Raw genomic sequence first — 24,889 nt, 5'->3', positions numbered from 1 at the left:
TCATTTCTCTTTCTCACTTCCCTATACCCCTCCTAATCTTGAAGTTAGAAATTCTCTACCATGCCCCTCTTCTCCTCTTTTCTAATTTCTAAATCCCTCCTCTATCATTCCTTTCATACCTTTCTCATTTCCTTGTCTCTCGATTTTCTTCCTCCTTTAATGAGTATACTATTACGCAATAACTGTAATAAAATGTTCTGTTCCTAGGGACTATAAGTATGAGGAATGGTTTGCTCCCAGCAAGACAGTCAGATTTTACTTTTGATCTGTTTTAAGGTAGGAAGATGGAGCAAGGAAAATGTTCTATGGAAACTGCTGGCAAGGTAAGTAGACAGTTTATTTCTAGGAGTATATTTCCACACTGGTTTTATAGAAGTGAAAGAGAATTATGTTACCTAAATAAAGAACTTTATTATATGAAAACATGTTATTTTACTTACATATACAATCATGACTTATTTATACATTGATGTATTCCTGATAATTTTTGTAAGTCAAATTATTATGAAATATTATTTTATTTGCATTAAAAGTTTTTGTTATTTAGAAGAACCCATTATTAAATTATCTTGTAAAATGAATAATGTTTTTAAAACTAATAATCTCTCTTTTGCATTATCATGAGATACTACTTAGAAGGTAAGAAAAACCTGAATTCAAGCCATTTCATAAGTACTAATGTGTATCCACAGATGAATCACTTAATGTGGCAGGGTAGCAGGAGTGTTTGATTGAGAATCAGAGGACCCTGGTGTCAAATTCTGGCTATGTCATACACTGTCTTTGTCTTTAAGCCTCACTTTCCTCATTTGTAAAATGAGGGGATTGGATAGAGTGCCAAGCCTGGGTTTAAATTTGACTCAGACACTTCCTAACTGTGTTACCTTAGGCAACTCACTTAATCTCAGTTTGCCTAGTCCTTACCATCCTTCTGCCTTAGAAATGATACTTAGTATTGATTCTAAGAAAGAAGGTAAGAGTTTTTTTTAATTAAGTTAAAAATAAAAATAAAATGTAAGGATTGGATTAGATGACTTCTAAAGGTCTTTTCAAGCTCTAAGTCAGTACTATGCCTTTAGTTCTACACGGGAAGTTGCCTACAAGCATAAAATCATAGATCCATCCATTCTCACCAAACTTTCCCAGAAATTATTATTCAGGGAGTCAATAAGAAATTTATTAGGCATAAGTAAGTTTGATAATAAATTCAGCAATTACCCTTACTGTTATAAAACAAGACACCAAGGAAAGAAAGGATCACAAATGCTCCTACTCCCTGGATAAAAGAAAAGGAAATAAAATTCTGAGTACTTTTTAGGAGATTCCTTTTCCCAACTGAAAGATTTCATATTTTATATATAAATATATATATGAACTGAAAGATTTCATATATATATATATATATGAAAGTTTGACAGTAATGAATTCCTACCTTCTGATTTGGGGAATGAGTAAGAACCAGTGATTTTCCTTCCTGGGCTTGCAGGTCTAAGTTCTACTCCCTTGAACACTTAACTAATGAAAGAAATAATTCAAATTCCTATAAGCATCTTGCAGTTGACAAAGACATTTCTACACACACTATTTATTTAAGACTCTCAAAAATCTTGTTGTCAGGCAAGGCACTGCGATTGGTTTTCCCATTTCACAAAAAAAAAAAAAAACCGAGCCTTAGAGAAATAAGTGACTTGTTCAAAGTAAAACCTAATTTACAAATGGCAGAGCCTGGGTGGAGGGGAGAGAGAATTCAGATCTTCTGTTTCTAAATCCAGTACTCTTTCCAGTGCACAAAAATTGTATAAATGTATGAAGAACATGCCTGAAAAACCATAAACTTAAACAAAATTCATCCAGCTGCAAGTGTGGAAGAGTATATATCTTCTAACTGAAGATATTCAAATGTATCTTCACTACTTTCATAATATAAGATGCATTCAATAGCACAATGGATAGAGTGCTTACCTGGAGTCAGGAAGAGCTGTATTCAAATTGTGTTAACCTTTGTCTGCCTCAGTTTCCTAGTCTGTAAATGAGGACAATAACAGCACCTGCCTCCCAGGATTGTGGTGAGGATCAAATGAAATTATGTTTTAAAGCACTTAGCACAGTACTTGGCATAAAGTGGGCACTTAACAACTAATTGTTTCTTTCCTTCAGATCATTATTTTTAAATTCATCCAAAATGCATGGGTTATATGGATAGGTATATGATTTTGACAGAAAACTCTTGCCCTGTAAGAAATGACAAGCAGAATCCTTTCAGAAAAACCTAGACAGACTTCCATGAACTAAGGAAAAGTGAAATGAGCAGAACCAACTATTCTAGTACAATGTGGAATAGTAGTGATGATAATGGGTATCCTTGCTTCACCCCTGATCTTATTGGTCTCCATTACAGATAATGATTGCTGATGGTTTTAGATCAATTTTTTTTTCATTTTAAGGAAAACTCCATTTATTCCAGTGTTTTCTAATGTTTTTTTAAAAAATAGATACTATATTTTGTCAAAAAGTTTTCTTCATCTATTGAGATAATCCTATGGTTTCTATTTGTTTTTTATTAAAATGGTCAAATATGATGATAGTTTTTACTATTGAACCATCTTTATATTCCTGGTATAATACATAGCTGATCATATTGTATGATCCTTGTGATATATTTCTGTAATCTCCTTGCTATTATTTTACTTAATACCTTTTCATAAATATTCATTAGGAAGATTAAGCTATGGTTTTCTTTCTCTGTTTTTTTTTCTCTTGATGATTTACGTATTAGTACCATATTTGTGCCATAAAAGAAGTTTGGTAGGATTCCTTCTTCACCTATTTTTCCAAATACTTTACATGGTATTAGTGTCAAATGTTTTTTAAAGTACCATAGAATTCACTTATTGATCAATCTGGACTTGGAGAATTTTTCTTACAGAATTCATTGATGGTTTGTTCCATTCTTTTTTCTGAGATGGTTTAATTTGGGCAATTTATATTTCTTTAAATATTCATCTATTTCACATAGATTGTCAGATTCATTAGTATATAATTAGGCAAAATAATTTTTAATAAATACTTTAATTTATTCTACATTGGTTGTGAATTCATGTTTGGTACTGGATATTTTTTAATCAAATTAAACAATGGTGTATTTATTTTATTGATTTTTTTTCATAAAACAAGCTCTGTGTCTTATTTATTATCAGTTCAATGGTTTTGTTGCTTTCAATTTTATTTTTTTATTTTGGTCTCTTTCAGGAGGTGAACAGGGATTCTTTCAATTTCTATATTCCTCTTTTGTTCAAGGATATTGGAGCAGTTTTCACTGATGATTTCTTTAAACATTGTGTCCAGGTTCTTTTTTATTGTGACTTTCAGGTATTTTGATGATTATTAAATTATCTCACATTGATTTATTTTCCAGACCAGTTGTTTTTCCAGTGAAATGTTTCAGATTTTCTTCTATTTTTAATCCTTTTTCTTGATTTTGTTATGTCTTGCTGTCTTGTAGAGTCATCAGTTTTTATTTTCTCAATTCTAATTTTTAAAGAGTTATTTTCTTCCTTGATCTTTTGTGTTTCTTATTCCATTTGGCCCATTCTAGTCTTTAAAACATTGTTTTCCTTAGTATATTGTTGAGTCTTCTCTATCTAGCCCACTCTAGTTTTTAGGAAGTTGTTTTCTTCAATGAAATTTTTCCAAGCTATTGACTTTTTCTATCAATTCTTATTTTATTTTATTTTTTAAAGTTCTCTTCAAGTTCTTCCCTGGGTTCTTTTGGGACCTCACATTTTTTCACACTTGCCTTTGAAGCTTCACATGCTTCAATGTTGGCATGAACTAACTGGGCTACTACCCTCTCTTATCAACCCAGTGAAACAGGTCCCTCCTGCTTCCCTTAATTTTAAGGTATTTTTGTTGTTGTTGTTAAAGGTTTGGAAATGTGTTTGGGTGAGCTCATATTTTCTTTACTCCATGATCTTAGTTCCTGGAAGTTGTCTCCTGTAATCTTAAAAATCCCTCACTCAATCCTATTAATCCCAGTAGGTACTGTCCTAGATCTTTACTCCATATGATCACTAAATTCCTTAGAAAAAATATAGAGATAGATGACTTTGGGGCATAGTCACAGCATCTTAGATGTAGGGTTAGAAAGGACCATAGAGGGCATGTAGTCCAACCTCCTTCTTTTGGAGATGAGTAAACTGGAGTCCCAAGGAAGAAAATGGCTAGAAAGATAGTAAGTCACAGGGCTGGATTTGAATCTTACTCCTCTAACTCTTAAATCCAATGTTCTATCCACACTCCTAGCCCTGGAAGTCAGGGCACTTGTGTTCAACAACTCCTAGCTAGTTGTGTGACCTTGGATAAGTCAATTTTACTTCTCTTGGTTTCCTTACCTGCAAAATAAAGAGAAGGAATGTGATGCTTTCAAAGGTCCCTTCTTGCTCAAATTACCTATGGTTTCATTTATTCTCCATGACTCTATTACTCAACCCACTTCACTTAGGAGTTGTTTTTTTTAAAACCTTTACCTTCTGTCTTAGAATCAATATTGTGTATTGGTTCTAAGGCAAAAGAGTGGTAAGGGCTAGGCAATGGGGATTAAGTGACTTGCCCAGGGTTACACAGCTAGGAAGTGTCTGAGGTCTGATTTGAACCCAAGACCTCCTGTCTCTAGGCCTGGTTCTCAATCCACTGAGCTACCCAGTTGCTCCCCAATATACTTATTTTAAAAGATTAATGTAAGATTATACTTCTCTAGAAAAATGTTAATATAATATTGTACATCTATGGTTCTATGAGTAAATTGATTAGCTCATCTTTCTGACCGTATGTTATAGTTAGCTATAACCAGTTATTTAATCAACTAATACCTGGGACCATTTCTTACTATTAAATCAACAACTACAAGTTAGCAATTCTACATAGGAGTTAATAATAAATCTTAGTTAACAATCAACTATATCACAGAACTAGTGTCTCATTCTTTCATTAGAGATAGCTAGTGCCTGTTATATTAAAGGAGGTCACTAACTCTATTTGATGTATATGAAGTTGGAGTACAGAGATGATAAGATGGTACTTTTCCTTTATAACAGTTGCCCAGGCAGGATCCTTCAGGTCAAAGTGGTTTATCCCTTCAGGACCCACCTGGGGTTAATTGGTATTAATTATTGGGCTCTTCAGCTGGAATAACATTGATAATCTGACTGTGTTGGCTCCCTTCCCAAATAAGCTTTGGAAACCAATTCAGGAAGGTACTTTAAACTTTGTATATATTCGATAAGAAGGATAATGGTAAAGGATTGAGGTATTAGGAGACCCTACTTTAAATTGCTACTAATGAATCTCTAACTGCAGGCAAATGAAGGAATCAAGATGACAGCTTCTCTCTCTGGTTCAGCCTGGCCAGGGCTAAACCAGAGCAGGTAAACTGCTGTGAAATCTTCAGCTTCTTCTTCTGTAGATCTTAAGCCTTAACAGTTGAGATATATCCACCCTTTCCACTCTCTTCTTCTTCTCCTGCCCACTTCCCAGATCCCTCCCGGGTCCTGGGGAAGCCTAGATAACTAAGGTGATGAAACTCCTAATATCTAGGGCAGTAGAACAGAGATGGTGGTCAAGAACAGATTGATAACGGTACAGGAAACACAGGAGGAGCTTGCAGGGTAGAGTTTGCAAGTCTCTATCTCCAAAGACCAGGATCTACACACTGATCTCTAGCCTCATGACAAGAAAAAGACCCCAGAACCTCTCTCCGGGTTCTCAACTGCTCTCTCTCCTGAATCCCGCATGCCTCTCTGGGAACATTCTATCCAACTGACTTATCTGTCAATCAAAAGTGAACTTCAAGCTCCCAGAGCTTGAATATATATATATATATATAACATACCAAATGGCCATCTTAAGACTAAGTGAAGGAAACCCATGACCTACATGGCATAGTTTTCTCCTAATTTACTTTTTTCATTCCTGAACAAAATATCTACTAACCTGCCCATTGAAAGCATCAACCATGACTTATGCCTTAACTTAGTGTGACCTCTATTATCAGAAATCCAAAAAATCCTTTATTAGAAGTTTCCTAAAAAATCTGGGTATGAATTATTAGTACTGGTTGCTCCTGGCTATGTATCTTTGCCTCTCCAAATGTGCCCATTCTCCCTACACATATTCTATGCATTCAGAGGAGAGTGTACTACAGATTTATAATGGAAATGTTTTATTACTAACTTCCTTAATAGGCTATTTCATCAAATGCCTTTGCTTTAAACCAATTGTATTTTCTGACCAACTATAAAAGGCAAGCATATTGGTGGGGGCCCATAAACTGTGGTGATAGTTGTTGTTTTTGTTTAATAATGTCCAACTCTTTGTAACCTCATGGACCTCAGCATACCAGGCCCTTCTATCCTCCACTATCTTCCTAAGTCTGTCTAAACTTATGTGTTTTTGCTTCCGTGACACTATCTATCCATCGTATCCCATTTTCTCCTTCTTCTTTTGCCTTCAATCTTTCCCATCATCTGGGTCTTTTCCAATGACTCTTGCCTTCTGTAACAATAAAAATGTCAGTCATGAATATCTGATAGAAGGGAGATAGAGAAAGTCTATGTGGTGAGTCTCTCTTCCAGCTCTCCCCTGGGGCCAAATATACACTGGGAGATTTAAGGAGGTATCACCCTGAAACTGGGTGACCTGGATGATTGTGCCACCCCTCAGGAGTTGGGGGTGAGGCTACCCTATAAAGGATGTATATGGTACCCCAATCTGATCCTGAATAAGGATGGTGTTCACACAAACCTCCCCCCAATCAGTTAAATTTGCAGCAGGGGGCCCGGCTTCAAGATGGAGGTAGCTGGACCAAGCTGTGGTTCCCCGTCTCCCTCATTGTCTCTCAGGCACTCTGGAATGCTATCTGACTGTTGAATGGCTTTTGATTATTCACAAATCAGGGATTGGGGAAAGGGGTGAAGGACAGAGGGATTTTGGGGTGCCCTCTTTGCTATTCCTATGGGATCTGTCTCCCTTTCTCCTTCTATTTCTATTTTTCTGTTTCTATCCTTTTCTATAATGTAAGTTTTGACTGAAAGGGGTCTCTCAGGAAGGTTGGGAATGGGTGAAGAAGTGTAAGAGATTGCTCTCAAAATGGAGTCCAAACTTAGCTAACTCAATGGCTGAAGTCTTGATGGGTGAGGTGCAATGGAATGGCTTTGATCAGGGAATCAGGGTTTTCATTTCCAAAAGAAAGATCCTCAGGAAGCCCTCTGGACTGGATCTGAGCTGGATGTCCTCCTCCTCTCTCCTCCCAGTCCTCTGCCCGAAGACTTCTCCTCCTCTTCTCCTCCAGAGTAAATTTCCAGAATTCTGTCTGGTCTCAAGTGTCAGCAATTGTCAGCAATTAACTTCTCTGGCTCCTTTGGTCCCATCCCCAACATAAAATATTGAAATAACTACCATCACAACACAACCAATGAATTATTATATAGAGAATTTTAATCCAGCCAGCCATCTTTTTTTCCAAACACTACGGAGGAGAGGTAATATCAAGTAGCAAAAAGACAGCAGGTTGTGCATGGAGTCTAGAGAGCCCTGCATTGAAATGTTGTACCAACCATTGATTAGCTGTGGCACCATGGGCAAGCAACCTCTCAGAGCCTTGTCTTGTTTACCTGTAAAAACAAGGAGGGTAATATTTACTAAAAGGATCATAGGGGCTCAGTGAATAGAAAGTCAGGGCTGGAGGCAAGAGGTCCTCAGTTCAAATTTGATCTTGGGCACTTCCTAGCTATTTTGTTATGAGCAGCAAGGGGGCCAGGCAAGTGCTAATGGTGGAACTTAAATAGGGAGAGAAAGAGAGACCCTAACCACAGCTATATGTGTGTATAAATTTGTATCCACACCAGCTGGGTTAAGTCTCCTTTAAGAGCCCAAGAATCTCTGCTAAAGCTTCAAAGCCTTAAGAACCAATCCGGCCAGGCAGTTGGTAAATGTTTCCAGGAAGTAGAATGTGACTTTCTGAAACCTTATGTTGAAGATGGATCACACTGGTTAGGAAAGGAAAAAGCCAGCTAATGATGTTAACCAGATCTGGCTGCTTGAGTCTAGATGTTATTAAGGTAAGTAAATGGGTTCAAAGATTGTTTAGGCTTTAGGGTCAAACAGGGTTTATTGGTAATCAAACTGAGGGTAGGTAAGAAGGAGTAGGAAAGGTGGGTGAAGGGTACCCTAAAGATCTTGCCTAAATATTTGATACTAAATAAATCTTGAAACATGAGTTTTTCTTAAGTGCAGAGTATGAGAAAGCCATTAGGGCACTCCACAACTCTGTTGCTGTTTATAGCTGAGCCCAAAGGCTATCAGGCCCCTGGGTCAGATGCTGTTGTTTTCTTGAAAGTTGCTGTCAACACTAGCTTGAATAGAAGGTTGTTGGCTTTGCCAATGAGGTATTGAATTTGGCTAGCAATGGAGGTTGTCCCTGCCTGCCTGCCCATCCAAATCTCCCAAACCACCCAGGAGCCCAGAACCCCCACCTCCTCCCTCACCCTTGAGATGAGAGAAAGGAGTGAGTCCCCATGGATTTGTGGACCCCCTTTTTTATCCTGTCCTTAACTGTCACCCTGGCATATGCCCTGGGTACTCTGCCAGGTTCTATGTTCCAAAGTGGCAAACTGCTAACTTGCACCTACAGAAATGGCTGCCCATTTCTGCCTATCACAGTTTGATCCTAGGCAAGTGCCTTAATATCAATTGCCTGGCTCTTGCTTTTCTGCCATAGAACCAGTATTGGTGCTAACCTAGAAAGACAAAGTTTTTTTTTTATAATTAGAAAAACTAAAGACATCATGGTATTCTTGTGATATAAGTGCTTAGCCAACATTAAGGCATTCTTGAAATGTGTGTTGCTATCATATCTTTTGCCCTCTCCAAATGCAAAAACCTATGAACTCACTTAGGAGTCTTCAGTTTAACAAACACAAATGTATTGATATTCATAAAATAAGAAAGTGTTATATTTGAGAAACTTTGAACAGTGATAGTATTTTAAAATACTTGTTATAAAGATATATATTATACTAGATTTTAGTAAACATTATATGAAGAAATTATTCTACTATATTTGATGTCATTTAATTTTCATGTAGGTTACATCTTCAGAGATCTGTGGTTCAGATAATCATGTACTAGAAGGAGACTTCAAATTACCTTTACCTGTAATTTTGGGACATGAAGGAGCTGGGATAGTGGAAAGCATTGGAGAATGTGTGAACAGTGTGAAACCAGGTGGGGATGGAATTAAAAGCAGTATCTGATGTTAGAAGCTTCTTTCCACTCCTCTACAAAAATTATTGTCTTCTCTACAAAAGGAAAGGAAAATTTGAAGTAAATTAACATATGTATAAGTAGATTATAATAATGTAAGTAAATAATAGAGGAAGCTGAAGCAAAGGATTTAAAATAGACCTAGGATTTGAACCATAGAGTAGAGGGGTAGCACCTACATCATAATAGCCTCTGCAATTCTCCCTTCTGGAGGTCTTGGTAAGTCAGAGAACCCTCAGAAAATATGTAAGGACAACTAGATGGTGAGTGGACAGAGTTCTAAACCTGGAATCAGGAAACCTGTGTTCGAAACTACTTTCAGACTCTAGCTGTATGACTGAGCTAGTCATTTAACCATTTCTTACCTCAATTTTCTCATTTGTAAAATTTGGAATAATAATTGACCTATCTCACAGGTTTAATTGTGAAGATTAAATCAGATAATATTCATAAAGCACTTAGCAAAGTGTCTGGCATATCAGAGGTGCTTAATATATGCTTGTTCATTTCCCTAACCCCTTTCCATATGTCCCATGTGGATGAATCCCTTGAGATTTACCTAATATTGAAAAGTTGAAAGAAAAGTCAAATGCATTCAACTGAAGCAGGAGAGAAGTAGAATTTCATAGCAGAACTGGGATTTCCTAGGAGTGAAACTCAGGCAAGTAGGACATGTAATGGTTAGAAGATTCCCCCTGAAAACAGAAAGACTCATCTTTCTGAATTCAAAGCTGACCACGCAGATCCTTACTCGCTGTTTTACCTTGAGCAAGTCACTTAAACTTGTTTGCCTCAGTTTCCTCATCTTCAAAACGAGCTGGAGAAGGAAATTTTAAACCACTCCAATATCTTTACCATGAAAACCACCAATAGGGTCATGAAGAGTAAGACATGACTGAATAACAACAAAAATGAGTGAAATTGTGCTTAGTGCCACTCCGTGCAGCTAACAAAAATGAGTGAAACCATGCTTAGTGCCACTCTGTGCAGCTAACTCCTGGTGACCTCCAAGCACCAGGAAAAAGAAAAAGGAAAGTTTTCTAGGAAAAGGAAAAGTTCTTCAGAAAAGGAGAGTTTTCTAGGTCCTCCCTGCTCCAACTCAGATGGCATTCTGGGATATCTACCTAGCTTTCTGTGCCTAATTTTGATTTTCAGACTAACTAGCCATTAACTCTCAACTCCACCTCTTTGTGCTTGTGGGTCAATGTTTTTACATTAGTCTTTTAGCTGGTTATACCCTCATCAAAATTCATGACTCAGTCTCCATCCCATTGACTTCTCCCCTTGTCCATACATACTGCCATCCTTTAGTCCCATAGCAAAGTGTGGAAGGTTAATACCACCTCCCAACAGGGAGCAGAGAAGGCTTTCTTTTGGGCTTTGCATTCATAATCCACTGATATAAAGCCAGAACACAGAATGCTCAATTGGGCCTTTCTCTAGAAGGCAGCACCAGGCACATACCAAGCCCACCAGCTTTAAGCATGATTTTCCCCCTTAGATATTATCCTCCCCAAGAGGAGATAAGGTACAGTATTCAGAAAGAGATGCTGGTCAGAAGCATCAAATGCTGCGGACAGGTCAAAAAATATGAGGATTAAGAAAAGGCCATTAGATTTGGCAAGTGAGAAGAGGACAGGTTCATTGAGTGATGAGTTTAGAAGCCAAATCACAAGGGTTTAAAAAGTGAGTAATAGGGAGAGGAAGTAGAGACCAAGGAATATAAATGTAAAGTTTTTGAGTTTCTTTATGAAAAGGAGAATGGGGGGAAAAAGAATATTGTGAGGAGATGTTAGTATCAAGTATAGGCAAAAATGGGGGAGATCTGATCATGGTGAGCCCATATGGACTAACCAGTTGATGAGGAAAGACTAAAGATTAGGCAATTAGTGAACTAAGTACAGAATAAAATGAAGGGTATGTGTAGAGGGGTTACAAGAAGATCACCTCATTTTAAATTTTTTAAATTTCTTTTTTATTCTAAATGTAACATTATCAATCAATGCAAATATTTTTATATAAACCCAAGAATAAAAAACAAGCTCATATAGGATACTAAATGTCTATTATCTATAATTTTTTAAAAAAATATGTTATACACGAGCAGGAAAAACGGGAGCTCAAAACCATTAGCCTCTAACTCCCAAAAAAATTTCCCCAGGAAATGTAGGACATAATTATATTGTTGTCATTCTTGAGTAAGTGGTAGCTTTGTAAAGTTTTCAAATGCCAGGGAATTGGTGTCCATAAAGCCAACAGCTTCTCTTATGCTCATGTAGTCATTTGCATGGTTCAGGCCAAGAGGAAAATTGTTTCTTCCTAGCCAAGAGCATTAGTATAGTTAATGCCAGTTACGTGACAAGCTTCCATTCTAATTAGGAAGGTATTTTTATGAAATTCAATGTACACAACTGCTGAATTGTCTCCACATTTTATTTTGATGCTCTTCAGTTTTGCTCTCTGTTTTCCTCCCTGAGGAGATAAGGTCCTAATAGTTTTTCTACCCCAGCGTCGAAAATGTGACTCGTGCTTGCATGCCAAGGGCAACTGTTGCTTGAAGGAAGAGTAAGTGATCCTCCTATCACTACTTCTGTTTCCATTTTTACCCAGAACTGCTAGATCTCATTTCTCTTTTTCTGAGATTCTCTGTGTCTGTCCTCATGGTCTAGTGTCATGCCTTGAGTTGGATTGATGCTTGATGGTACCAGCAGATTTACATGCAGAGGAAGAAAATTGTACAACTTTTGTAGAACAAGCACATTCACTGAATACACTGTGGTGCATGAGATTTCCGGAGTAAATATTGATGAGGCTACACCTCTGGAGAAAGTCTGTTTATTAGCCTGTGGATTCACCACAGGTTATGGATCTGCTGTGAAGAAAGCACAGGTGAGCACGTGTTGATGGCCAATTGGGTAAATAAGGCTTGCCCTGATCAATGACAAATCATGATTGAACCAACCAAAATTATCAAATAAGTAGCTTGGCCAGACTGAGTGTGAAGAAAATATCTTCTGTTGAGATGATGCAGGCGTATTCAGCATTTAAGTCTCACTAGGAATTTGTGCTCCTTTGTGCAGGTTACCCCTGGTTCCACCTGGGTTGTCTTTGGGCTCGGAGGTGTTGGCTCTTCAGTTGTCCTGGGGTGCAAAACAGCTGGGGCTGCCAGGATCATTGGTGTTGACATCAATGAAGAGAAACTTGCCAGAGCAAAAGCTATCGGAGTTACTGATTGCCTGAATCCTCAAAATTTCAAGAAGCCCATCCCACAGGTGGTGGTGGAAATGACTGCATTTGGTGCTGACTTTAGCTTTGAAGCTATTGGGACTATCGATACCATGGTATGTTCTCTATGGGCACAAAGGGAAGGTGTCTTAGGGCAGCAGGGAGATGCCTATTAAACTAACTTGACTTTTACCAAAAAGGACTTAAAGAAAAAAGAGAGCTAAACATCCATGAGAAGTTACCTTACCTTCAAGGTTCTGTGTAATGGAATATATTTAAATCAATATAACCACCCATTGTACCCATATGATATAGTGTTAGAGTACATAAAGAATAAATATAGAGAGGAATAATCCCAGACAAGCTCCTACATTTAGAAAGGGCTGTCTCCTACATATGGGAAGTAAATGTCATTGTGTGGCTCAAAGGGAGACAGAAAAGCTATCTGTAGCCTTTTTTTCTCCTCCACAAAGCAGAGGTGTAATTTTTTTTCATATTCTTTCATGAGCTTTCTTTCTCTATATCTGTCTCTTTCACTTTCTATTTCTCTCTGCTTCTTTCTATATCTCTGCTTGTCTCTCACTCTCTTCCTGATACTTCCTCATTTCAAGTACAAGAAATGCAATAAAAGAAAGAAGGAAGGAATACCAGAGGGATAAGAATATAAATAGAAAGACAATGAGACAAAGAAGGAAACAGAACAGTCAAATGGAGTAGGAAATAGAGAGAACAAAAAGTAAAAGAAGAAAAATTATAGAGGGAATAGACAAGAAAAACAAAGACTACATCATATACCTCAATGAAGACATTCTCTAATTTTATAAAGATATATTTTCTTCTAAATAATTGAAATGAAGGATAGATCACAAGAGAATGGTTGGGAGGTGCAGGGGATGACCCAAGGCAAACTTCACCTCCTTTGATACATTATTCTGATCAAGAAAATGGGAGTTTGAGATCCAATCCAACTCATATGCCTGAAATGAATATGACTTTTGCTTAGATGATAATTTTTTAAGTTAACAATTTTTTTTTATTTTCATGGTACAAGTTTCACAGTAGAACTCTATGCAACTCAGCAATGTGACCGAAGAACTCATGATTGTGTTGTGACCTTAGGTTGCTGCTCTGGAATCCTGCAACCCAAGCTATGGTGTCTGTGTAATTATTGGAGTAGCACCTGAAAAATCCCAGCTTGCCTTTGACCCAATGCAACTACTGTCTGGCCAGACTCTGAAAGGGTGCTTGCTAGGAGGTAGGAAGAAAACTTGAAAAAAACAGGAGTTTTAACTCCATTAGATTCCTTTGAATTTTCCAGAAACTTGGACAATATACATATCCCTCATTCCTATCATGTTGAGATGACAGCTGGCATTTATAGAATAAGAGAGAGGAATTAATTCAATCAATAGATTAGTCAACCAGTTAGCATCTATTAAGCACCATCTTTGTACCAGCAATGTTCTAGACACTGGTAGAGAGAAAGCAAGGAAAGAGAAAACTAAAAGGTTGTTTTTTTTTAATCTTCCCTTTTCTAAAGGTGGGGGTATGCTCAAGCCTGCTAACAAAAACTGAATTTTAATTTTAATTTTTAATTACATCTCTAAAATTGGCAAATGCTACAAATCAAGATTTGATTTATTGTTTCGTTTCTTTCTTGGCTTAAAAAAAGGAAATATTAAGTACACAGATTATTAAACCTAAAGTTATATCCGCCGTACATTTTTTGGAGAGCCCATTATTAAAAACTGATGAGTACATCCCTGACTAAAAGGTTTCTTAAAGCTGGAGCAGAGAGCAGAAAGGAATACCAGATTTATAAATACTGATTACAATTAAAAGCAAGTTAGGCGGTAGCCGCTGGAGCCGGTGTCTGGGGCTGGTGATGGGGTTAATTCTCTCCCGTGTGACTCCCAGTCGCGCCCACCCAACCCCGCTGTCTCCCTGCTGCACCGCGCTCCGACCGCCTCCTCCTCCTCCTCCTCCTCAGTAACTCGGGCAACTAAAAGTGATGATATATATGATCCAAGACAGTCCAATTCAGTCCAGGACTCTACACTGTTGACAAGGACATGGGACTCCTCCTACAAGATTCCAGATGGTTCAATACAACTGACATCCTGGCTGACAACTGTGAAAAGGAACCTTGGATTATTTTCTTTTATTTTTGTGGAAGACCACAATCCCAAATCTATAGCACACATCAGGCTTCAAGATTCCTGTAGGATTCTAAAATAACCTTCTCTAATGAGGATGTCTGATACTATTATTGTAAAAGATGGAACTGTTACAGTGAAGGGTTTGGAAGCAGAAATGAAAGATGCAACCAGAATTGAAAATCTCATCAAATCAGAAAACTATGAGAAGATCTCAGCAGACAAGAATGAACGTTGCATTGACAGCAAAATTGATTTACAGGAGAAAATCCAGATCCAGTTAACACAATCATTTGAAAAAGATGAGAAACCCTCCAAAGATGAAGCAGAAAAAGAAAAAGGGGATAAATTGCCCAGAAAAATGTTATCAAGAGATTCCAGTCAAGAATACACAGATTCAACTGGCATAGATCTACATGAATTTTTAGTAAATACATTAAAAAACAATCCCAGGGACAGAATGATACTGCTGAAATTAGAACAGGAAATTTTAGATTTCATTGGTAATAATGAATCTCCAAGAAAAAAATTCCCCCCAATGACATCTTACCATAGGATGCTATTACATAGAGTAGCTGCTTATTTTGGATTAGACCACAATGTTGATCAGAGTGGGAAGTCAGTCATAGTGAACAAAACTAGCAATACAAGAATACCAGATCAGAAATTTAATGATCATATCAAGGATGATAAAAGTGAAGACTTTCAGAAGCGTTATATCCTTAAAAGAGATAACTCTAGTCTAGACAAAGATGATAATCAGATGAGAATACGATTAAAAGATGACAGAAGAAGCAAATCTATAGAAGAGCGAGAAGAAGAATATCAAAGAGCTAGAGATCGAATATTTGCCCAAGATTCCCTGTGTTCCCCAGAGACCTATCTTATTGACAAAAGAATCCAAGAGGAGGAAGCAAATAGTACACAGCAAAGACGCCAAATATTTAGAGTCAACAAGGAAGCATCTGGAAGATCAACCACCAGCCATCAGAGCAGCACTGAGAACGAGCTGAGGTGCTCCGAGCCCCGTCCCTGGAGCAGCACGGACTCTGATAGCTCCCTCCGTAATCTGAAGCCAGCTGTAACCAAAGCGAGCAGCTTCAGTGGAATTTCAGTTCTAACAAGAGGGGATAGCTCTGGGAGCAGCAAAAGCATAGGCAGGCTTTCAAAAACAGGTTCTGAGTCTTCTAATAGTATAGGGTCGTCCACGGGCTCTCTTTCTCACATCCAGCAGTCTCTTCCAGTTACAGCTCTCAGCCAGCCTTCTCATGGTCCCCCTGTCGTCTACCCAACTGTCAGCACTAGTAATTCTCTTCCCTTTGATGGTGGCCTAAGTGGGCAAGTTGCACCTCCTAGCACTAGCTTCTTTTTGCTTCCTTTGGAAGCAGCAGGCATACCACCTGGCAGTATTCTGATCAACCCACAAACAGGTCAGCCCTTTATAAATCCTGATGGCAGTCCAGTTGTGTATAATCCTCCCATGAACCAACAGCCCATTAGAACCCAAGTGCCTGGACCTCCACAGCAACCTCCTCCTCCCCAACCATCACAGCAACAAGCAGCCAATCACATTTTATCACAGGACAACCTTGGATCCCAGTTTAGCCATATGAGTCTTGTCCGCCAGCCATCTGCTGATGCTTCTGACCCTCATAACACTATGTTCCAGTCTACTGTTGTCCTTCAGCCATCACAGCAATCTGGATATATTATGGCACCAGCCCCTCCACCAGCACCACCCCTCCCACCTAGCCAACAAATCCCTACTGGCTATTCTGCCTCTGGTCATCCTGTAAACCAGCAGATGCTCCAACAACAGGCATATGTACAGCAACCCACGCCTCAGATGCCAGCATGTTACTGTGCTCCAGGGCAGTATCCCTCCAGTCAACATCAGTATCGCCCAGTTGCTTCCGTCCATTATAACACACAGCCAAATCAGGCACTGCCACAGCCTGCTCAGCAGACAGGTTACCAGGTTATGCCCAGCCAGCAACAGCAAAACTACCAAGGGATAGTTGCAGTTCAACCATCCCAAAATCAAAATCTAGTCAGTGGCCAACAAAACAATATTGGAAATCAAATTCAAGGTGTGATTGTCCCCTATCCTTCAGTGCCATCTTATCAGGTTTCACTGCCTCAAGGTTCCCAGGGAATGCCTCAGCAGACTTATCAACAGCCTGTTATAATATCTAATCAATCTAATCAAGGACCTGTGCCCACCACAGGAATGCCAGTATACTATAGTGTCATCCCACCTGGTCAACAAAACAATTTAAGCTCATCTGTAGGTTATTTGCAGCCTTTAGGATCAGATCAGTTACAGTTTTCTCGAACCTCTTCACCGGGCAATTCTCAACAACTTCCAAGCCACCAATGTGCAGCCGTACCACCACCTGCTGGAGGAGTTGTCATGATGCAGTTAAATATACCAAACAGTTCTCATCCTCGAGCCCACTCACCCCCTCAATGGAAACAAAACAAATACTACTGTGATCATCAAAGAGGACAGAAGTCAGTGGAGTTTAGCAATTTAGAAAATGTTGTCCAATTACAGCACAGTCCTCAGCTTGGTAGCCCAGTCACCTCACCAGCCCAGTCACCAGCACCAGCTCAGCTCTCCAACATGAAAAATATCTGTCCCACATTAGCACCTCTTTCCATCGTACCCCAATTTTCTAGACCTTTTGTCCCTGGGCAGGGTGATGCCAGATATCCATTACTGGGCCAACCCCTGCAATATAACCCTCCTTCTATTCTGCATGGACACATTCCAAGCCAACAGGGTCAGCCTGGAAGTAGGCATGGAAACCGAGGAAGGAAACAAGCAAAAAAGGCTGCTTCCACTGACCTTGGCGCAGGAGAAGCAGCTATTGGGAAGGTCTTAGAATTTACAGAACTACCTGATGGGATAACCCGAGTAGAAGCTGAGAAGCTTTTTGGAGAACTCTTTAAAATTGGTGCCAAGATCCGCTGGCTCCGGGATCCCCAGTCTCAGACACCGCTGCGTCACCATTCTCTCTACTGTGGCAGTGGAGATGGCGCGATGAAGACAGAACAATCTAAACCTAGTGACTTGGCCTCCACTTACACCATTCTAGCGACATTCCCCTCCATTTCAGCTGCCCAAAACGCATTGAAGAAACAAATTAACTCAGTGAACAAGTTTAAGCTGAGGACAAGCAAGAAGCACTATGACTTTCATATCCTAGAAAGGGCAAGTTCTCAGTAGCAGATCCACTACTGGACCTTCATCCTTTATGACACCTGTGTTCTGCCGTCCTAGATTAGCTTGATGTTTGGAGCTTCTGTTAACATTATAGAGACTCCTGGGACATTTGGCAATGGCACAATAGCATTCAAAGAAAGGCCAGTGATCCAGTAAAGGGGTGGGGGGGGTGGGGGGAAGAGAGATACACTGTTGACCCCAAATGACCAGAATCCATATCAACCTTATACAGAGTAGCAGCTTTCTCTGAGGGATGCTGTTAAAATGCCGATGACTTTTATGGTTCTTTTGTTTTATATTTCTGAATTCTTGTATCAGATCCAAAGCTCTATTGTACAGCAAATTTTTCTTCACAACCAATAGTCGTATTGGAAGCTATATTTCCTTTTTGCAGCCAGGACACTGTGACCCATCTTGGATGTGGGAGGGATGCAAGAGGTAGACTATCTGAGCCAAAACTACTCATTCTCTTTTTCTCGATGGTTGAATGAAAAGAATCCTTAGCATAGAAGATTCCTCTTCCTCTGAAAATTTCCAAACACACAAGCCATTTTTCAGTAATGATAGAATTTGTTCACAAAGTCCTTTCTTTATTCAATATATTCAGACAATGTGAATGTTAATTGTAAATAAATTATGTTCTTAACTCATTTTAATCAAACCACATAGCAGATTCTCAAAGGGGAATAGGAATCCTCCTTAAAACAGGAAGAAAGTAAAGAAAACATTTCTTTTTTCTTTTTTTTTTTAAGTCAAAAGGTAAAAATGATGAATCTTAAAACATATGTCCCCCAAATAATTGTGCCACTTATTTGCCTTTCCCTCAATATGGATCTTATCTTTGGTCACTGTAAGGAAATGCATTTGTCAAGTGCTAGAAAATTCCTAAATGGTTTAAATTTGTTTTCATTGTTTGCAGCGGATCACTGGACATCAAAGATTCATTGCACTGCAGGACAAGAAACTTTTTTTTTTTTCAATTTCTGTGTAATTTGCAAGGCTGTACAATGTGTGCTGATGCAAGCCTTTTTCAGTTCAGAAGAATAAATGTTTACAAATATAAAAAAAAAAAAAGCAAGTTAAAGGTGGTCAATTTCCTCCAAGGTTGTCATCAGTAAATAAATCAATCCTCAAGGATTTATTAAGTGGCTACTATGCGATACATACTACACTAGGCAATGTGGATACAAAGACAAAAACGGTAGACTCAATTATTAGGGAGTTTACAATCTACTATGGAAAATGATATGTATACACTAAGTCAATATAAACACCTACAAAGTAAATTCAAAGTAATTTCACTGGAGGCATGGATAGATACCAGCAACCGTGGGGAGCAGGAAAGCACTACCAGACAGCACTCTAATTTACCTCTAAAGAAAATTATACATTCTCAGATGTAGAAGTGAAGAGGGAAAATATTTTAGAAATAGGTGAAAGTTCATACAAAGACCAAGAAGGATAGATTTTCTCATAGAAAGGACAAAAAGTCAAGAAGTTTGACCAAATCATAACATTTGTGAAGGGAGAATAATTTTGAAGATTCTGTTCAATAATTCTAAAAAATTCTAAAAATAAATTTTTTTAAACCCTTGTACTTCGGTGTATTGTCTCATAGGTGGAAGGTTGGTAAGGGTGGGCAATGGGGGTCAAGTGACTTGCCCAGGGTCACACAGCTGGGAAGTGGCTGAGGCCGGGTTTGAACCTAGGACCTCCTGTCTCTAGGCCTGACTCTCACTCCACTGAGCTACCCAGCTGCCCCTAAAAATAAATTTTAAACATTATCCACAATAAACAATGAGTGAGAAAGATCTGGGAACAATATGCAAAAATTTCCACCGGTTGCATTCAGTGTTGCTTTAACTCTTGGACTGGCTGATCTTACAAATTGTGTTCTTAATATCATGAATGAGTGATGAATGTCATTGAATGAATATCATTGACTATCAAATGGATATCATTTTCTACCCCCAAAAAAGGTATTCTTGATCCAAATTATGAAGAATTTTAGGTGCTAAACAGCAAAATATAAACATGATCCCTATAAGTAGAGTGAACCACTGAAGCTTCTTGAATGTAACACCATTCAATTTTTGCTATGTCAGTTATGGAGAATATGTTTCTTCTAGGTAATCAAGTAGCTTCTTGTATTGTCTAAAAAAAGATAGAAAGGATACTCTAATCTTACAGTTAATAGATAATTCTGTATACATTTGTAACTTGTACATTTTACCAGAATTTACTTGATTCATTGAGTTAGATTTATTGTTTGAACACTATTGCTGTCTATTTTTTCTTCCTTTGCAGATTTTAAAACCAGAGACCATATTCCTTTATTAATGGATGATTACATGAAAAATAAAATTAATCTGGACCCATTGATAACCTATAGGCTGCCTTTCCTCAAAGTCAATGAAGGGATTGATCTTCTCCGATCAGGAAAAAGGTAAGAATTTTGCTTTCTAATCTTTGTGCCTGACATTTACATGAAAAAAAAAAAACACAGTAAAAATGAGGAGTCCCTTTTCATAAGACCCAAAATGAGCTGGAAACAGATGGAGAGGATGGCCCCAGTGCAGGAATCGGGCAATATGCCATCACTCCCAACTTCACCACTCATTAGCTGTGGGATATAACAGAACCTGCCCTTTAAATTCTCCCTGTATCAGTTTCATAATTTAATATAAAATATCTATTTTATGGTTCAATAATTTTAAAAAATGGTTCAATAAAAATGAAAACTTGTAATTGGTGTTGTAAGTGAGAAAGTATATGTAAACAAGTTTAAACTTGCAATTTAATTATATGTGTGCAGTATTAGAAATGTTTGGGTTCTGAAATTATTACCAGGGTATGTGCAGAGGCAAGAGGTTTGAAAAGTAGAGGGGTGCCAGATTGTGGAGAATATTAAATGGCAGTCTGAGTACCATTAACTTTATTCAAAAGGCAATGGGGAGCCACAAAAGAGTTCTGAGAAGTTCTATAAGTAAAATAGGCCATATTCAGGAGCCTTATTGAAATATGAATTGGATGGAGAATTTAAACTTGATTCCTGCCTGAATTCCCTGGGTTTGTATTCAAAGAAGAGTTTTCATTTTGTCTTTTCTGAAATGTGCTAGGACTTTTTAATCCAACCTGCATGATTGAAGGATAGGTAGGATATTAAAAAGAGGTGAGATACAGGGTAACCCAAGCAGAGCAAATAAAAAAAGGAATGGGTAGAATGTATTAAGGAAATGAAAAGTACTTGGTTGGCGTGTAGGATACCTGAAGGATGGCGGGACAAAATATGATTAGAAGGAAAAGTTAGAGCCAAACTATGAAGGCTTTTAACTATTGAATCAAGCAGAATGGACTTTTATAAGGGAAGTTCCTAAATGTAATAGAATAAAATAATAATTCGTGTTTATCTTTAAAAAAATATTTTGCCTTTTGGAAAGATCTGTTGCCCAAGCTTGAGAACTTTTTTTTTAACTTATGTATTCCCACCTACTAATTATTTTACACAGTGGAATAAAGCATTGAAAGAATAAAGGAATGAAAGCCATCCTGTAGGATATGTAGGTAAACCAAAATCAGTTGACTTCCATATTACTGAGTTGATGACTAATTAAGCCATGTATGTGGCCTCCATATCAATAAATGTTATACCCAGATCTATTGATTTCATCATTATAAAAAATTTCTAGTGTGCCATACATGCACTCACCTTAATTTACAAACTTAGTGGATAACTTGGACCACCGAGAGGTTAGTTATATGGCTTACCTATGATCACACAGCTAAAATGTACCCAAGGCAAGACTTAAAAAGGACCTAAAGTCTTCAAAGATTTTACAAAATAATGAGGCAAAGAACAGGCAAATAACTATCTAATTTCAGAAGGAAGGCACTAGCATTAAGGGGATCCGAGAAAAGCTTCTTTCAGAGGGGAAAATTCTAGCTGGGTATTTTAACCAGAAAGAAGATAGGGAAACCAAGAGACAGTAATGAGAAGGGAAGAGAATGCCAGGGTTAGGTGATAGTGAAAATTCATAGAACTGCAAGATAGAATGTCTTGTGAGAAGAACAGCAAAGAGGCTAATTTTCCTGAACCATAGTCTATGGTGGAAAGAACAAGGTATAAGAAGACTCAATCAGTTTTTTTTTTATTTTTATTTTTTTACTTTTAGTATTTTTTAACATTTATTAATATTTATTTTTTTGAAAAGTTAACATGGTTACATAATTCACGCTCTTACTTTCCCCTTCACCCCTCGACTTCCCCCTGTCCCCAATGGCTGATGTGTATTTCCACTGGTTTCAATAAGTTTTTAAATGCTTTAATGCCATCAGATTTTCTATTTTATTCTAGGGTTAATAGAAAGCCATTAGAGTTTATTGAAAAAGGAGTGGCATGGACAGACCTGAATTTATTAAGATCATTCTGATAGATAAAGGGAGAATGAACTAGAGTGGGAAAAGATTTTTTGATAAAGGCAGACCAACCAACAAGCTATTGCAACAACCCAGGCCTGAGATGATGAGGGTCTATACCAGACTTGTGGAAGAATCAAAGGAGAAAAGGGAAAATAGGCAAGAAATGTTGCAAAGTTAGAATGCATAGGATTTGGAAAGAAATTGGAAGAAGGAGGTTGTTGGATCAAGATGAGTCCAACACAATGCCTAACTCAACGTGTAGTAGTAAATGACAATAGTAATCTAGTATTTGACAAACCCAAACATCTAAGGTTTTGAAAGAAGAATGCACTATTCAATAAAAATGATAGGAAAACCTGAAAAACATTATGGAAGAGACTAGGCATAGATGCGGACCTCTTGCCATATACCAAGAAAAGTCAGGATGGACACATGACTTAGAAATAAACAAATTAAGGGGACACAAAATAGTTTACTTCTCAGATATAGAGAAAAACACAAAATAGATAATTTTGACTATATTTATTTTTTAATTCTGCAAAAAGAAAACATGCAAAGAGGAATAGAAGGGGAAAAATTGGGGGGGGGGTGGATTTTGTACCAAGTAACTCTGGCAAAGTTCTCATTTTTCAAATATATGGGGAATTAGGTCAAATTTAAAATACAAGGCATTCCCCAATTAACAAAGGAAAAGAACATGCAGTTCTCAGACGAAGAAATTAAAACTATCTTTACTTTTCAAAATGCTCCAAATCACTATTAATTACAGAAATGCAAATTAAAACACTCTAAGATATCACCTAATACCTATCAGCCTAAAGTGACAAAAAAAATAGTAAGATGATACATGCTATAGCAAATATGAGAAAATTGGTACACTAATACACTATTGGTGGAGCTGTGAAGTGATACAGATATTCTGAAGATCAATATGGAACCATGCCCAAAGTGCCATACAACTGTCTATACTCTTTGACCCACCGCTACCACTATTTGATCTTTATTCAAAAGAGATCAAAGATAGGGGGAAATATTTATAGCAGCCCTTTTGGTGGTAGCAAAGAATTGAAATCAAAGGGAAGTCTATCACCTGAGGATTGGACAAAAAATTGTGGCATATGGAATACTATTGTGCCAATAAGAAATGATAAGCAGGACAACAAAAACTGGAAAGACTTAAATGAAGTGATGTAAAGCGAAATGAGCAGAACCAAGAGAATGTTGTACATGTTAACAGCAATAATGTATGATTATCAACTGTGACTGATTTAAAATATTTTTACCAATACAAGGATCCAAGACAACTCCAAGGGACTTATGACAAAAGAAGACTATCCACTTCCATAAAAGGCATCGATGGAGTCTGAATGTAGAGATTGAAGGATAATACTTTTCACTTCCTTTTTTGCATGTTTTTTGTAGAATAAGCAATATGGCTTTCTTTCATAATGTATCAAAAATGGAAATATGCTTTACATGATTTAATTTATATCATCCCTGCCATTTCCGGGAAGGAGGACTAAGAAGGAGGGAGAGAACATGGATCATTAAAAATTGGAACTACATGTAATCTGGGGAAAAAAATGTTTAAAGGATGATGCCAACACATACAAGCCTGGATAACTGGAAAGATGATGATATCATTGACAATGATAGGGAAGTTAGGAAGAAGAGAAAATTGGAAGAAAAGTTCAGTTTTTGCATGTGCTCAAATGTTCAGGAATTCAAATTTAAAGTGTCCAGTAGGTGGTTGGAGGTTCAAGAGTGCAGGTGTGGGGAGAAGATAGAACTGGAGACATAAATCTCTAAATTATTTGCTTGGAAATGATAACTCAAACACATCCTCCTGACTTCAAGACCTGACCTTAATCCACAATGCCATATTGCCTCTTGTGGACTAATTAGAATCTAATCATTTCAAACCTCTGAGATTATATAGTTGAATTGTTTTGTTTTGTTTTTTTTTATAGTGGTGGACAATAGTGGGGGAAGTATTAAATTCAGAAACAGAAGATCTGGGTTCAAATGCTGGATCAAATATTTCCTGGCTATGTGAGGTAGAAAAGTCTCTGTAACGTCTCTGGTTCTTCATTTCGTCATCAGTAAAGTTCTATCTGCTTCACAGTGTAAAGAAAATGCTTTGAAAACCTTAAGTTAAATGTGAGTTGCTAACATTGTGAGTAAATGATGATGAAACTGGGATCTCTGAGAGACACAAAAGCCATCCCAATGCACATAGGAGAAGCAGGAGACGCCAGATCTACAGCCTCTCAGGCCAGGTCTCTTTCTACTCCCCCACCTCTGGCTTCCTCTGGTCCTCAATGACACTTAATACATCTACACCAAGCCAGTTATCCAGGAAATTTGGACCCTTTGTCACAAGGAGAACTGTGTCGAGAGGATGGAGGCATCATTACCTGAGTTTGGAGAAAAAGCATCATTTGTGCCTCACTGACTGTAATGCAGAGCATCACCATGCAGTAGGAAGGGCATTACATTAGGAGCTCAATGGCAAAGGTAAGCAGGATGTTGCTTTACCCTC

At 37.9% G+C, this 24,889-nt stretch overlaps 2 protein-coding genes across 4 annotated transcripts in view; both read left to right on the top strand.

Annotated features, from left to right (window-relative positions):
• The window catches only part of LOC123252229 (alcohol dehydrogenase S chain-like), a 262,791-nt gene that overhangs the window by 210,831 nt on the left and 27,071 nt on the right, over positions 1-24,889 (top strand). The window contains 7 exon segments of the mRNA XM_044681623.1: positions 9,141-9,279; positions 11,796-11,883; positions 11,988-12,207; positions 12,399-12,659; positions 13,663-13,798; positions 20,236-20,374; positions 20,744-20,798. Coding sequence (XP_044537558.1) covers positions 9,141-9,279; positions 11,796-11,883; positions 11,988-12,207; positions 12,399-12,659; positions 13,663-13,798; positions 20,236-20,374; positions 20,744-20,798 — 1,038 coding nt within the window.
• Positions 14,503-18,023, top strand: LOC123251826 (R3H domain-containing protein 1-like). Of its 3 annotated transcripts, none has more exons than XM_044681141.1 (2): positions 14,503-14,750; positions 14,962-18,023. In XM_044681141.1, the coding sequence occupies exons 1-2, from the start codon at positions 14,616-14,618 to the stop codon at positions 17,929-17,931; spliced, it is 3,105 nt and encodes a 1,034-aa protein (XP_044537076.1). In that variant the 5' UTR covers positions 14,503-14,615; the 3' UTR covers positions 17,932-18,023. The 3 variants fall into 3 exon arrangements, with proteins under 3 accessions (XP_044537076.1, XP_044537077.1, XP_044537075.1); XM_044681142.1 differs by having other exon boundaries at positions 14,747-15,874; positions 16,130-18,023; XM_044681140.1 differs by having other exon boundaries at positions 14,747-18,023.

This window comes from Gracilinanus agilis, chromosome 6, assembly GCF_016433145.1.
Source record: "Gracilinanus agilis isolate LMUSP501 chromosome 6, AgileGrace, whole genome shotgun sequence".
Lineage (NCBI taxonomy): Eukaryota > Metazoa > Chordata > Mammalia > Didelphimorphia > Didelphidae > Gracilinanus > Gracilinanus agilis.
Note: the sequence above shows the minus strand (reverse complement) of the source record. Positions and strands in the feature narration are given on the sequence as shown.

Bases quoted from the DNA above. Each gene is read 5' to 3' on its own strand.
- LOC123251826 (XM_044681140.1), top strand. From the start codon at position 14,791: ATGAGGATGTCTGATACTATTATTGTAAAAGATGGAACTGTTACAGTG.